Genomic DNA, 14,752 nt, shown 5'->3' with positions numbered 1-14,752 from the left:
ACCCCACAGTCCTCCTCCTCCCCCCCTCCCCTCCAGCACTGATGATGTTCCCTAGTTGGGTCACGAAATGTCCGCAAGAAAACAACCAACTCAGAGAGCACCCAACCCCCCCACCCCTTCAAGGACCCTGAGCTACAAATATCTTTACGTACCGACGGTTTCAATGGGGAAATTGAAAACAAGCTCTGGTGCAAACACGCCCTGCGGCGTACCCCGAAGATTCACGACCCGGACACAGCCTGGAGGAGAAGAGAAGGCTTTTGAAAGATGAAGATGCATCGCAAGAATTGGAAGAGAAAAAAAATGGCCAAAAAAGGAAAATTCGAAGAAAACCATTCATATGACAAACGATTGAGGGATCTAGGTATGTCTAGTCCAGGGGTCCTGAAACTTGGCCCTTTGGTTGCGGGTTTTTCGCCTTCAACTCCCAGAATTCCTCAGCCAGGCACGCTGGCTGAGGAGTTCTGGGAGTTGAAGTCCACAAGCAGGGGTCTTCAAACTTGACCCTTTTCTCACTTGTGGACTTCAGCTCCCAGAATTCCTCAGCCAGGCACGCTGGCTGAGGAGTTCTGGGATTTGAAGTCCACAACAAGGGTCTTCAAACTTGGCCCTTTGATGACTTGTGGACTTCAGCTCCCAGAATTCCTCAGCCAGTCCACAAGTCATCATAGGGCCAAGTTTGAAGACCCCTGGTCTAGTCTATTAAAGAGAAGAATCAGGGAGAACATGATAATTTCATCCAAGATTTGAGGGGCTGTCCCAGAGAAGAGGGGGTTGACCTATTGTCCAAAGCAGGGGTCCCCAACCCCCGGTCCGTGGACCAGTACCGGTCCGTGGCATGCCAGCAAGCAGTCCACAGAAACAAGCAAAGCCCCATCCTCAAGATGCAGGCAGCACACAAAACCAGTTTCCCACAGAAAAACCTCTCTCCACAGAACCAGTCCATGGTACCCAAAAGGTTGGGGACCTCTGCTGCAAAGCACCACAGGGCAGGACCAAAATGGATGGAAGATAATTAAAGAGTGGTCTCAACCTAGAATTAAGGAGGAATTTCCTGCCGGTGAGAACAATTAATCTGTGGAACAGCTCGCCACCAGAAGTTGTGGGTGCTCCATCCCTGGAGGTTTTCAAAAAAATAGACTGGGCAACCTCCTGCCTTGAGCAGGGGGCTGGACTAGAAGACCTCGGAGGTGCCCTCCAGCCGTAGGATTCTACGTTCTAGAAGAACTTACGTTCAAAACAAACCAGGACAGTGTCTCGGTCCATCTGAGTGACGTGGCTGGCCAGGACGAGAGGACGCCCTACGAGAGGAGAGAAGCAAATGCTGCGCAAAGAAGCTTGGTAAGCAGAAAGCTGGTGGTTTAAGTTGCTTTCCGGACGAACCGAAAGGGGAATTCTGGGAGCTGAAGTCCACACATTGGGGGAGTGGGGATCTTCCAGCCTCACAATTCTGAACGTTGTGAATTATTTTTATTTTTTATTTTATTTTTTTAATTCCATTTATATCCCGCCCTTCTCCGAAGACTCAGGGCGGCTTACAAGCTTAGCAGTAGCCTTCATTCTATGTCTATGCCTGCTTGTTAGGGCTTTCACACACACCCCAAGCGGCATTATTACAAAGTCAGCTTAATTGCCCCCAACAATCTGGGTCCTCATTTTACCTACCTCGGAAGGATGGAAGGCTGAGTCAACCTTGAGCCTGGTGGGACTCGAACCTGCACTAATGGCAGGCAGCTGGTGTTACTTAAGGAGGCATCAGCCCACTGCTCCACCAAGGCTCTATTCACTTGACGTAGAGGCTGAACTACAAGTATGAATTACTTGAAAGTTAATATTACTTCCAAATAATCTTATCCTCTTAAAAAAATGGGTCCTCATTTTACCTACCTGGGAAGGATGGGAGGCTGAGTCAACCTTGAGCCTGGTGGGACTCGAACCTGCACTAATGGCAGGCAGCCGGTGTTAAGGCTACGTAATCTGGAAAGGGCCCATCTTAGGACAGGCTGTATAAGGTGTCCTTGAATTAATTACAACCCCAATCGGGACCGGAAGGTCCGTCGCTAAGCCAGGCGGCGGTGAAGTGAATCACGTCCAACGTTATGACGTGGGGGGGGGGGGGTTGTTTGTTTTTTGTGTTTTTTGCTGGGCTTGTTGAGCGAATCGTGCAGCCGTTAAGCGAATCGGTCCTTCCCTCCTTGACTTGGCTTGTCGGAAGGCCCTTAAGGTGGCCGATGTCTACGGAGACGCTTTTGCACGTTGGGGAAACAAAAGGACCCACTCCGTAAATGCAGGACACAATGTAGGGGAAGGAAACCCTCAGGAGAAGATTCAGCCGTCCGTCTCGAAGAAGAGATCCCACAATCCGGTTCTCCCACCCACCTTCCTTCCCTCCTCCCTCTTTCCTGTCCTTCCCTTTCCTCTCTCTCTTCGTCCTCCCTTCCTCCTTTCCTTTCCCTTCCGTTAGTCCTCCATTCCTCCCTCCGTCCCTTTCTACCCTTTCCTTTCCTCAGTCCTTCCTTCCTTCCTTCCTTTCCTTTCCCTTCCTGATAGTCCTTCACTCCTCCCTTCCGTTCTATCTTCCCTTCCCTTCCCTTTCCTCTCTCTCTTCATCCTCCCTTCCTCCTTTCCCTTCTCTTCCTTTCCCTTCCTTTCGGTTGTTCCTTCATTCCTCCCTCCGTCCCTTTCTATCCTTCCTTCCCTTTCCTCTCTCTCTTAGTCCTTCCTCCCTCCTTCCCATTCTAACTTTCCTTTCCTTTCCTCTTTCCTTTCCTTTCCTCCTTTCCTTTCCTTTCCTTTCCTTTCCTCTTTCCTTTCCTTTCCTTTCCTTTCCTTCTTTCCTTTCCTTTCCTTTCCTTTCCTTTCCTTTCCTTTCCCCTTTCCTTTCCTTTCCTTTCCTTTCCTTTCCTTTCCCCTTTCCTTTCCTTTCCTTTCCTTTCCTCTTTCCTTTCCTTCTTTCCTTTCCTTTCCTTTCCTTTCCTTATCTTTCCTTTCCTTTCCTTTCCTTTCCTTTCCTTTCCTTTCCTTTCCTTTCCTTTCCTTTCCTTTCCTTTCCTTCTCTTTCCTCTTTCCTCTTTCCTTCCTTTCCTTTCCTTTCCTTTCCTTTCCTTTCCTTTCCTTTCCTTTCCTTTCCTTTCCTTTCCTTCTTTCCTTTCCTTTCCTTTCCTTTCCTCTCCTCTTTCCTTCTTTCCTTTCCTTTCCTTTCCTTTCCTTTCCTTTCCTTTCCTTTCCTTTCCTTTCCTTTCCTTCCCTTCCCTCCCCTCCCCCCCCAAATATCCTCTCTTACTGGAAGGGCTGGAGCTGGTGTGGCCAGTGCTGAGCGAGAGGAGGCTAAAATGCAGCTCGGCTCCCGGCTGGTCGCTGCCGGTGACGCCAAAGCAGACTTGCGGATACTCCTCCGTCTCCACCACCAGCAGCTCGAAGAGGGAGAGGGGATCGGGCAGCAGCACGGGGACGTGCTGGCAAAAGAATAACAAAGAAAGAAGAAAACAGGGTGAGCAGCCAAAGAGGACCTGGGGGGTGGGGGGCTCTAGAAGAACAACAACAACAAAAAAAATAGAGGTTCCCGGCAGCTGGCGTCCCCCCTCGTACCTTCAGTAGCATAAATTTCTGCAAAGGTTCGTACCACTGGAGGAGGGCCAGGCTGGAGGGCAGCGCCGCACACAGAAAGGTGTTTCCTGAGTAAGGATTTCGGACTGAAACAAACAAGCAAGCAAGCAAGCAAACAAACAATTAGTGCAGGTTCGAGTCCCACCAAGCTCAAGGTTGACTCAGCCTTCCATCCTTCCCAGGTAGGTAAAATGAGGACCCAGATTGTTGGGGGCAATAAGCTGACTTTGTTATTACATGCCGCTTGGGGGGAGGCTGAAAGCCCTAATAAGCAGGCATATACATAGAATGAAGGCTACTGCTAAGCTTGTAAGCCGCCCTGAGTCTTCGGAGAAGGGCGGGATATAAATGGAATTAAAATAATAATAAAAAAATAATAATGGGATTAGCCACCGACTGCCGGTCTCTCCCATTACAGCCAGCAGGAGCTTCCCAAAAACAAGAAGCCTTTTTCACGGGGAATCTGATGCAGAGTGGCTAGGAGTCTCAAAGTGAACACTCGTTATTCCTTTGCGGGCATCCTTTTTCCATCCCGCCTTCCCCTCCTTCCTTTCCTCCCTCCCTCCCTGTCTTTCTTTTCCCCTCCAATCTCTCCTTCCTCCCTCCCTCCCTCCCTCCCTCCCTCCCTCGCAAGGGCCGTGTCGGCTGGGGAATTCTGGGAGCTGCAGAGCCCACCTCTGAAAGTCGGGGAAAAGGCACGATAAGAATTCAGAGGCAAATTCAAGAGAGATGACAAATCAGCTGAGAAGGGAGAGAAGACGCCACTCACCGATTTGACACTTAAGGCAGCCTTTGGTGTCTGCGATCTTGGCCGACAGGGCAAACTTCCTGCAACAAAAGGAACAAGGTTTAAAACAAGAGTGGGGTGTGTGTGTGTGTTTACATGTGTGTATATATTTATATATATATTTATATTAAATATATTTATATATTTATATATATTTATTCTATTCTATCCTATCCCATTATTCCATTCCATTCCATTCCATTCCATTCCATTCCATTCCATTCTATTCTAATTCTATTCTATTCTAATTCTTATTATTCTGTATTTCTATTTTCTGTTCTGTATTTCTATTCTGTATTTCTATTCTATTCTATTCTATTCTATGCTATGCTATGCTATGCTATGCTATGCGCTATTCTATTATTCTGTATTTCTGTTCTATTCCATTCCATTCTATATGTTACATTCTATTCTATTCTATTCTATTCTATTCTATTCTATTCTATTCTATTCTATTCTATTCTATTCTATTCTATTCTATTCTATTCTGTATTTCTATTCTAATTCTAATTTTTATTCTATTCTGTTTTGTATTTCTATTCTAATTAATTCTAATTCTAATTCTAATTCTATTCTTCTCTCCTGTCCTGTCCTGTATTTCTATTCTATTCCTATTCCACTCCACTCCATTCTAATTTACGCTGGCCAGCACCGCTTCCCCCCAACCTCTCCCAAGGCCATTCCCACATTCCATTACACCTCCTTAGGGACCTCTGGCCCCTCCTCCCCCTCACCTCTGCCCACCTGGGGATGATCCTCTCTGTCAGTCGGTTGGTGGCAATGGAAAGAGGAACCGGCCGCTTTTGAAGCTGACGACGTTGCTCGAAGAGACCCAGGAGGTTGTGTGAAGAGACCTGAGGGGACTTTCCTGAAACGAGAAGAAGGAATCCGTCTCGGTGGGCAAGGCTGAATTATTCGGCTTCTTAATCTTTCTCCTAGAATCAGATGTCCACCTCCTAAACTCACTTCCTTTTTTTTTTTTTACGCTTTTCCAAACTTGCCTCCAACTCCAGAAAATGTCACGGGGTTACGACCATAACCCAGCCGGCCCAAAGTTTCAGTAGCTAAGCGATGCATCTCTTAACCAAGGCTTGCCCCATATTACAACCTTTCTCGTCACCGCTCTTAAGTGAGTCACTGCAGTTGTTAAGTTGGTTAACACATTTGTTAAAAATTTATCTGGGTTTCCCTGTGGACTTTTGCTTCTCGGAAGGTCACCAAAGGGGATCGCCCGACCCTGGGACACAGCGACCGTCGTAAATACGAATCAGTTGCCAAGCGTCCAAATTTTAGATCACCTGACCAGGGTGCCGCAACGGTTGCAAGTGTGAAAAATGGTCATAAATCACTTTGACCAGTGCCGTTGTAAACTTTGAGCGGTCACAAAATGAATAGTTGTTAATCCGAGGACAATCTGTAATTGGATCAAACAGTTTTAAGAACTACGCCTGATTTGGGGGACTGACAAATGATCTGGGACTAAACTCCCATCTCCCTTATCAAAGGTTGTCCAGCACGGCCAGAAAGATGCAAATTTGTCCTAACACATTTTCTTGGGTTTGGAGGCCGTTCTAGAAAACTCCAGAAGCTCCTTTGCACAAAGAAAGCACAAAACTGCACCCCAGAGAGTGCAGCAGGACTGTACTTGCCCCCCAATTACGGAGCCCCCCCCCCGCCCAATTACCCGGCTCCAACATCCACCCCCCCTCACAGCAACCTTCCTGTGACCTAAGGGAGGAAGCCAAGGATGCTGAACCTTCTGTCCGTCACAAAGCAGATCATCTGGGATGGAAAGTTGTCCCAAACAGGAGGAAAAAAAAAGTTATTTCCCAGCCCTTGGAGACTCACCTGCCAAAGTCAGGAGCATGTTGTTGATACAGTAGAGCCAGGAGCACCGGTGGGGAAGGAGCTGGTGGGAGAAGTGAGGGAGGGGAAGAGAAGAAACAGAGAGAGGGAGAGAGAGAAGGTCCGTCAGTCTTGGTTATTTCAGATTAGGGAAAAGCATCAGTCAGGGCCCGGCCGCAAGGAAGGAAACGACGACAGCCAGATTGGTCTAGTCCAGGGGTAGGCCACCTTGGCCCTTTTAGGACTCGTGGACTTCAACTCCCAGAATTCCTGAGCCAGCATGGCAGAACTGTGCCCCCCTCATGACTCGTGGACTTCAACTCCCAGAATTCCTGAGCCAGCATGGGGAGAACTATGGCCCCTTCATGACTGGTGGACTTCAACTCCCAGAATTCCTGAGCAGCATGGCTCAGCTTGGGAATCTCTCCTTTTCCCCTCAGTGTGGCTGGCTCAGGAATTCTGGGAGTTGAAGTCCACGAGTCCTAAAAGAGCCAAGGGGGCCTACCCTGGGCTAGTAATTAAGGCACCAGGCTAGAATCTGGGCCCTGATGAGTTCTGTCTCAGTTGGCTGGCTGACTCTGGACCAATCACCAGGAGATGGCAATGGCAATAGTGCTTGAACTTCTCTATCGCCTCACCGAGCTTTGCAGCCCTGCCTAAGCGGTTTACAGAGTCAGCATGTTCTCCCCAACAATCTGGGTCCTTGACAAGGTGAGGATGGTGAATGGTGAATTTTTGTTCCTCCTTAGACAAGAAAGCCCACTGGGTGACTTTGGACCCATCACCAGGAGACGGTGAGTTCTAGTCTTGCTTCAGGGATGAAAAGGTGGCTGGGTGACTTTGGACCCATCACCAGGAGACGGTGAGTTCTAGTCTTGCCTCAGGGATGAAAAGGTGGCTGGGTGACTTTGGACCCATCACCAGGAGACGGTGAATTCTAGTCTTGCCTCAGGCACTAAACTGGCTGGGTGACTTTGGACCAATCACCAGGAGAAGGTGAGTTCTAGTCTTGCCTTAGGCACTAAAGGTAACTTGGTGCCCTCAGACCAATCACCAGGAGACGGCGAGTTCTAGTCCACCCTTAGGCACGAGAGGTGGCTGGGTGACTTTGGGCCAATCACCAGGAGACAGTGAGTTCTAGTCCCGCCTTAAGCATGAAAGCCAGTTGGGTGACTTTGGGCTGGTCCCTCTCTCTCTCTCTCTCAGTCCAATCCACCTCACAGGGTTGTCGTTATGGGGAAAATAGGAGGAGAAAGCAGTATTAGGCACGCTTGCCAGCTTGAATTATTTGTAAAAATCATAAAAGTGGGACATAAATTAAACGAAGTCAGAAAAATGTCAAGCAACGAAGTTCTTGTTAAATTATAGGGAGCCGGAAATCCAAACCCATTCACTGCAGCTAAGCAGAGAGCAGAGGGACTGCGCTGCCCCAGGGTGGCTTAATCATGGTTTGCAGCAAAGGACCCCTCCCACCGCTTCTTCCCTCGTGTTTGTCTGCAGAGGACTCACTTTCTCCATCGTGTCTTCGTGGAGCTCGTGAAGATTCAAGGTGTAAATGCCTTCCTCCGCCCCCACGACCAGGTACAGGTCTGCAAACCAGACAAGGAAAGCTTTATAAACCATAATTGGCAGCGTCGAAAGAGAATACAATATAGTGGATTAGGAACGAAGAGGTCCAAGTTCTAGTTTTCTCTTGACCATAAATTCCCACCAGGTCCAACCTACCCTGCAGGGCTGATATTGTGGGAAAAATTGTATCCTTGTTTCTCAACCTCGGCAACTTTTAAGATGTGTGGACTTCAACTCCCAGAAGCCCCTACCTAGCCAGCATGCTGGCAGGCTATTTCTGGGAACTGAAGTACACGCCTCGTAAAGAATGCTAGCTGGGGAATTCTGGGAGTTGAAGTCCACACCTTTTAATGTACCAAGGTTGAGAAACACCGTTATGTATGCCGTCTTTTGATGGAATGTAAACTGCAGAAATCGACAAGAAATCAATCTCTTCTACCTCGTGTTTCTGGGTGGATCCACGTTGTAGCTGAGTTGATCTTCAGCGGGCAGCCGTTGAAAACTTTGGAAAAACAGGCTCCCATCTGGAAAAGGAGGAAATGGAATATTTGGATACTGGGTTGTGTTTGTGGGCATGCAGGAAACGACTGGGATTTACTCCTCCGTTCTACATGTTTAGATTTCAAGATCAAATCTTTCTTTTCGTCCAGAGGTGGGGAACTGTGGCCCGTTTATGACTTGTGGACTTCAACTCCCAGAATTCAATTCTGGCAGTCCACAGATCGTAAAAAGGCCATAGTTTCCCCCCCCCCACACCCCCATTTTAGACATAATCAGATTTTAGACTTTTCTAACCCCTCTAAGTCAGCAAAAACTGCCAGGTTTTCACAGTTTGCACACAAGCATCTTGCAAAGCCGCCCACCTGCGTTGTCTCCAGGCAGAAGTTCATTTCAGCTTATTTTCACATTTTACGGTATTCGTCATGCACCACACAAACTCACAGCCACCGAAATATACACCACTGGCCTTAAATAACCCACCCTAGCTGTTCCCTGAAACATCTTTTTCTTTAAATTGGCTTGTGTTTATTCGAACACAGGTTTGAACATAGCCACAAAATAAATATGTAAAACAAAAACAGACAACAAAGAAACCAACCCCCCCAATTCTGAGCAATTATTTGAACGTTTTATTCGAAGGTAGAGGGGCCTCTGAACACAGACCTTTTTAATGCCGTATTTTCCGGCGTATAAGACGACTGGGCGTATAAGACGACCCCCTACATTTCCTGTTAAATTATAGGGTTTGGACTATACTCGCCGTATAAGACTACCCCTCTTCCAACGCACACCAAATAAAAATTAAAAAACATCAGATTTGATTTTAATATGGTAATTTTAATTCAAATGCTTATGACATGCAGGTACTTAGTAAGAAAACTGTCACTTATAAACATAAGGCTGTTTGTCATCAAACATGTAAACATAAAACAGTGCAAGCGGATTAAACTTTTCCTAATTCACTCTAAAGCTTTCCCAAATGGGAGAACCGCTCCAGGTTTTCCAGCCAGCCCGCCCAGTTTCTGAGTCAAATGTGTCCTTAGAGCTAAGCAGCTGCTCTGACTGCTGCATTCCCCACCTGCCTTTCAAGTTGGGATAGACTGCAGCTGCTCTTCAACTTTAGAAGGAAAGACGCCCAGACCCCAGCCTGTAAAAAATCACAGACTGCAGCTTCTTCTCCAATTGGTCCTGCTTTCCCTGCCCAGACCTAATGGGAGATCCGCTCCAGGTTTTCCAGCCAACCCTGTCCCTAAAGTTTCAGCACCCAGCGTATAAGACCCTGACTTTTGAGAAGATTTTCATGGGTTAAAAAGTCATACGCCAGAAAATACGGTATTTATATTTGGTTATGTTTTACTAATCCAGGTGAATTGTTAATAGGTATTGCTAGTCTGTAATGTCTGACGTGCCATATGCTAAATCAGAGGTCTTCAAACTTGGTCCTTGGATGACTTGTGGACTTCAACCCCCAGAATTCCTCAGCCAGGGACGCTGTTTTGAAGACCCCGGCGCTAAATAGATAAAATCAATCCAGGGATTCCTTTTGGTAGGGAAGAAGCAAATGCAACTTACGTGAACTTTGGGTGTAGGAGGCAAGCCGTGGCACAGCAACCTCTGAAAAGGGGATGGAGAGAGAGGGAAGCATTAAAGGAACAATTTTTAAAAAGCTCCCATTATTATTATTTTTTTAATAAGAAGAAACAAAGCTGTCTCTAATCCCATTCCTCGCTCAACCGCAGACTTAAATCTTCCTGCTTTTTGGGAGAAGACCCAAGAATTTAACCGGACTCTCCTTTCACAGAATCAAAAAATCCTAGGGTCGAAAGGGAACTTAAGAGGTCCTCTAGTCCAACCTCCCACTCAGTTCAGGATTCTCTACAGCATCCCAGACAGATGCCCATCCAGCCTCTGTTGGAAAACTCCTACGAAGGAATGCTCACAACTACTTGTGGCAGGTCGTTCCGCGGGCTGACAGCTCATACAATCAGCGACATCCTTTCAAAGTCTAACTTGAGTCTCCTTGCTTTGCAATTTTATCCTGATAATTCTGTGCCCCCCCCCGCTCCAGAGTCACCCAAGAGAAGTCCACGTTCCCTTCTGTGCAGGTGGTCCTTGGCTTACAATAGGGGTCTTCAAACTTGGCCCTTTGATGACTTGTGGACTTCAACTCCCAGAATTCCTCAGCCAGCTATGCTGGCTGAGGAATTCTGGGGGTTGAAGTCCACAACTCATCAAAGGGCCAAGTATGAAGACCCCTGGCTTGTGGACTTCAACTCCCAGAATTCCTCAGCCAGGTACGCTGGCTGAGGAATTCTGGGAGTTGAAATCCACAAATCATCAAAGGGCCAAGTTTGAAGACCCCTGGCTTACAAGCTTGGATTTAGTGACTGTTCAAAGGTTCGACAGCACTGAAAAAAGTGTCTCTTTTTCAACACAACTGTAGCAGCATCCCCGTGGCCACATGATCAAAATTCAGACATTTGGCAACTGGCATATTCTTATGACGGTTGCAGTGTCCTGGGGGATTCATGAGATCCCCTTTTGCAACCTTCTGACAAGCAAAATAAACGGGGGACTAATTTAACAACTGCAGTGATTCACCTATCGATCAAAATTCCCCAGCCAGTTATTTATGCTGGCTGGGGAATTCTGGGAGTTGAAGTCCACAGGTCTTCCAAGTTGCCAAGGTTGGACCCCTGTGCTGTAGGGATAAAAAGCTGGGGCTGTTATCTGCACGAATATATGTTTTTTTCCCTGGGTGTTTCGTAATTGCCCCTTTTAACTTGGTTGTAGTCTGGCTTTTAACTTACTCTTATTTGCAGCTTTTGTGTCACTATACTGCTTTATCAGTAAATTGCCCAGGGTGTATTGAAATTCGATAAAGAAATAAAGAAATAAAAGAAAAGCCAGCCATTCTTGGAGGAACCTTGACTGTCCTGCCAAACTCCGTTTGAAAAATCCTGATTTATCCCACTTACGGTGGCTTCCTCCTTCTTCTTCATCGTGGCCCACTCAGTCGAGAGCAGGCAGTCTGCAGGTTTGGAAGAATCCACGCCCGAAGTCTCTGGCTTCCCACCGAAGGCCCCGTTGCCTATTGTCAAAAGATTAAAAAAATAACGGAAATCGCCTGCAGGAAAGCAACTTCCAACATGCTGGCTAAAGGAATTCTGGGAGTCGAAGTCCACAAGTCTTAAAAAGTGGCCGCGCCTGGACACCTCTGCACTAGACATCGATGTGCCATCTTGATCAAATAAAGGGCCAGTCGTGTTTATGAGCGGTGTGAGAGCACCTGATGATCGCTTAAGTCTCGGAATGCCAAGAGAAAGATGCTGAATCTCCTTGTTCCTCTTTACCTGCGACGGTGTGGTCCCTCGGCCCCTCCAGATCCGAGCGCTCGCCATCTTGTTCCCAAGGAGGCTTATAGGAGAGCTCCAGGTTGAGAAAATCCCAAAAGGGGCCTCTTTTGATAGTGCTGGAAAGATCTTCCCCAAGTCCGTCGGCCTGCCGTTCTTCCTGGATCTGCAGGAAAACCAAAAAACTAAAACGGAAATGTTTGCAGAATGAAAAGGAACTGGTGCAGTTTGGAGAATCCGGAACGTACCTGATCCGTAGGACGTGCCGGGCGGATCGTTAGACTCCTAAAAAAAAAAAAAGAAGCAGAATAAAAGATTTGGTTGACAAACATGGCAAAAAAACAAAGGTGGCAAAATCAAGCAGAACCCCCTTAACGGCCGGCTTGATTAGCAACAGAACTCTGTTCTCAGTTGTGATCGTAAGCCGAGCCTGACCTTAGGTTGGGTGGGAGCCATATTGAGGCCACCATCAAGATGGCCGCCCCAAAGACGCTGAGCTGGGCAAGACGATCGCTTAAAAGGTTTTCTTGGGGGTAGAAAACAACCTGCCAGGTTTAATGTTGGCCTGTCTAAGGAAAAACCCGGCTAGTCCCCCAGAGTTTCTACGTTCCTCTCCGTCGCCTCTTACCTCTCCTCCAGGGCCTCTTCGACAGACTGAAGCAGGCTCCTAAGGAAGGTGAAAACATGGCGCAAAGTTACCCATCAGTCGTTCGGTCTGCGTATCACGCCAAGCCACAGTTTGCGCCATCAGGGTTTACCCAAAGGTGCTTTTTCAAAAGGCATGCGGACTTCCTTGTTTTTCCTTGGAGACGTTTCGCTTGTCGCCCAAGAAGCTTCTTCGCTTCTGACTAAACAGTGGAGGATGGAAGGATTTATATTCCTTGCACTCATCTGGTCGTTGGTATTCTCTCTGAGAGTCGTTGAGGCTGCTTGGAGGTTTATCTGTGCCCTCAGGGTCAGCTGAATAGTGCAAATGGGTGTGGAACCTCCTTGGAACTGCCGAAAGGTACTGTGTTGTAAACACGCTGAACACACTCAAACTCCTTTTGGCAGTTCCAAGGAGGTTCCACACCCATTTGCACTATTCTGGTGACCTTTTGAGGGCACAGATAAACCTCCCAGCAGCCTCAACGACTCTCAGAAAGAGTACTAACGACCAGATGACTGCAAAGAATATAGCTCCTTCCACTCCCCACCCTCCAGTCAGAACCGAAGAAGCTTCTTGAGCGACAAGTGAAACGTCTTCAAGGAAAAACAAAGTCCAGTTGCCTTTTTTGGGGGGAGGGGGGGGAAACCCAAACACTTTTGAGATAACCGTGACCTGGATGACTGAGAATCTCCACAGACATCCATCAGGGTTTATTGGCCAAACCACGACTGGCTGGGTTTGGGCAACACACCAGCGTGAAATCAAACCCCACTACGCAACGCAGGCTTTGTGCACACCGAGTTAGCAAAACTTCATGTCTCTGCTTGCACAGCAGGCTTAAGACAATATAGTTTGATCCAGGTGGACCTCTGCAGCCGGCCCGGTTTTAAACTAGACAAGTGAATTCAGCTTAAAAGTTTCAAAGTGGCAGAAATTAGCTGCCAGTGTTTTCACGCTCCGTCACGAGACAAGTCAGTGGCCCAGGCGGGGCGGGGAGGGGGGAGGGGGGGAGGAATAGCACCCCCACATCTTTGCTCCCCTAAATTCCTTACTCTCCGTCTCCAAGCACCATCCAATTCTCCTCCTCTTCTTCCGTCTGCAAAAGAGACAAAATAATCACATTAAACAGGCCACAAGAAAGGCTGACGAATAATAATAATAATAATAATAATAATAATAATAATAATAATAATAATAAACCTTTATTGTCAAAGTACAAAGTACAAAGTACTGCTCCATTTCCCACCCTGCCCTCCAAACAAAGCAAGACTGATGGGTGCATAGGCATAGTCCTCAAATTACGGCCACCATTTAGCAACACAAAAGTCCTGTTGCTAAGCGAGGCGGTTCTTAGGTGAGTTTTGATCCATTTTGCAAACTTTTTATTTTTTTTGCCCCGGTTGTTAAGTGAATCACTGCAGTTGTTAAGCTAGTGACGTGGTTGTTAAGCGAATCTGGCTTCCCCCACTGACTCTGCTTGTCAGAAGGTCGTAAAAGGGGATCAGGTGACTCCACGAGACACTGCAACCGTCAGAAATATGAAACGGCTGTCAAGCATCTGAATTTTGATCAGCTGACGGCGGGGACGCTGCAATGGTTGTCAGCGTGAAAAACGGTCATTAAGTCACTTTTTCCAGTGCCGTTGTAACTTTGAACGGTCATTAAATGAACTGTTGTAAGTCGAGGACTGCCTGTATTCCATATCTGGCAAACTGGAAGGAGAAAAGAGGTTCTGACTTATCTCCCCAAAGCATTTTTCCAAAGAAATGCTTACATTAGGCACGAAGAATTCTAAACCCCGGTTTGTTTCGCCACCAGTTAAAGGATTGACACTCTCAGCTACAAAACCACAGTTTTACAAATGGACTGCGGCTGGATTCACACCAACGCTAAAGCAAGCCACACAAATTGCATTTGTGCAATACGTCAACACAGATACGCACTTGCGAATGGCACTTACTGGGTTGCTCCACGGCTCTGTTTCTTTCCTTAGCGGAGGGCCGAATTTAACCTGGTTAACTGGAAAACAGGAACAATTTAAAGGTCAGCCAGACGGGCAGAGATGAGATTCGACCCACAGGTTTTGAAAACTCAAAATCCCAGATTTTAAAGGTCCTTTGCAAGGAATGCAAGAACAAGAAATGAGAAAAGTGAGACGTTTTGTCCTGACTTTGGACCACAATTCTGCCAAGATCAGGAAAAAACAAGCGAGGTTGCCTGGAGATCCTTCAACGGAGCTGAGTTCTTTAGGGAAAAAAAAATTTTTTTTTACACTTCTTGTCTTGCATTATAGAACTATAGCGCTAGGAGCGACCTTGGAGGTCTTCTAGTCCAACCCCCTGCTCAATCAGGAAACCCTGTGCCATTTTAGACAAATGGATGTCCAATGTCTTCTTAAAAGCCTCCTCCAGTGATGAAGCAGCCACAACCTCCGGAGGGAAG

The 14,752-nt window shown here is 47.2% G+C and overlaps 1 protein-coding gene across 2 annotated transcripts in view; it reads right to left on the bottom strand.

The window, feature by feature from the left end:
- Window positions 1-14,752, bottom strand: part of MAP4K2 (mitogen-activated protein kinase kinase kinase kinase 2) — a 48,814-nt gene that overhangs the window by 5,673 nt on the left and 28,389 nt on the right. The window contains exons 14-29 of one of the 2 annotated variants that reach the window (XM_083374186.1): window positions 14,271-14,329; window positions 13,363-13,406; window positions 12,290-12,328; window positions 11,910-11,946; window positions 11,662-11,827; window positions 11,287-11,399; window positions 9,881-9,922; window positions 8,247-8,331; window positions 7,748-7,827; window positions 6,242-6,302; window positions 5,138-5,261; window positions 4,376-4,434; window positions 3,589-3,692; window positions 3,284-3,455; window positions 1,233-1,301; window positions 153-239 (exon numbers count right to left, since the gene is read on the bottom strand). In XM_083374186.1, the coding sequence (XP_083230312.1) occupies window positions 153-239; window positions 1,233-1,301; window positions 3,284-3,455; window positions 3,589-3,692; window positions 4,376-4,434; window positions 5,138-5,261; window positions 6,242-6,302; window positions 7,748-7,827; window positions 8,247-8,331; window positions 9,881-9,922; window positions 11,287-11,399; window positions 11,662-11,827; window positions 11,910-11,946; window positions 12,290-12,328; window positions 13,363-13,406; window positions 14,271-14,329 (1,341 nt within the window). The remainder of the gene's footprint in view (window positions 1-152; window positions 240-1,232; window positions 1,302-3,283; window positions 3,456-3,588; window positions 3,693-4,375; window positions 4,435-5,137; window positions 5,262-6,241; window positions 6,303-7,747; window positions 7,828-8,246; window positions 8,332-9,880; window positions 9,923-11,286; window positions 11,400-11,661; window positions 11,828-11,909; window positions 11,947-12,289; window positions 12,329-13,362; window positions 13,407-14,270; window positions 14,330-14,752) is intronic. The other variant, XM_083374187.1, reaches the window with a different exon arrangement.

The sequence above is a fragment of the Vipera ursinii genome, assembly GCF_947247035.1.
Source record: "Vipera ursinii genome assembly, chromosome: 15".
NCBI lineage: Eukaryota > Metazoa > Chordata > Lepidosauria > Squamata > Viperidae > Vipera > Vipera ursinii.
This window is presented reverse-complemented; position numbering and strand designations above follow the sequence as displayed.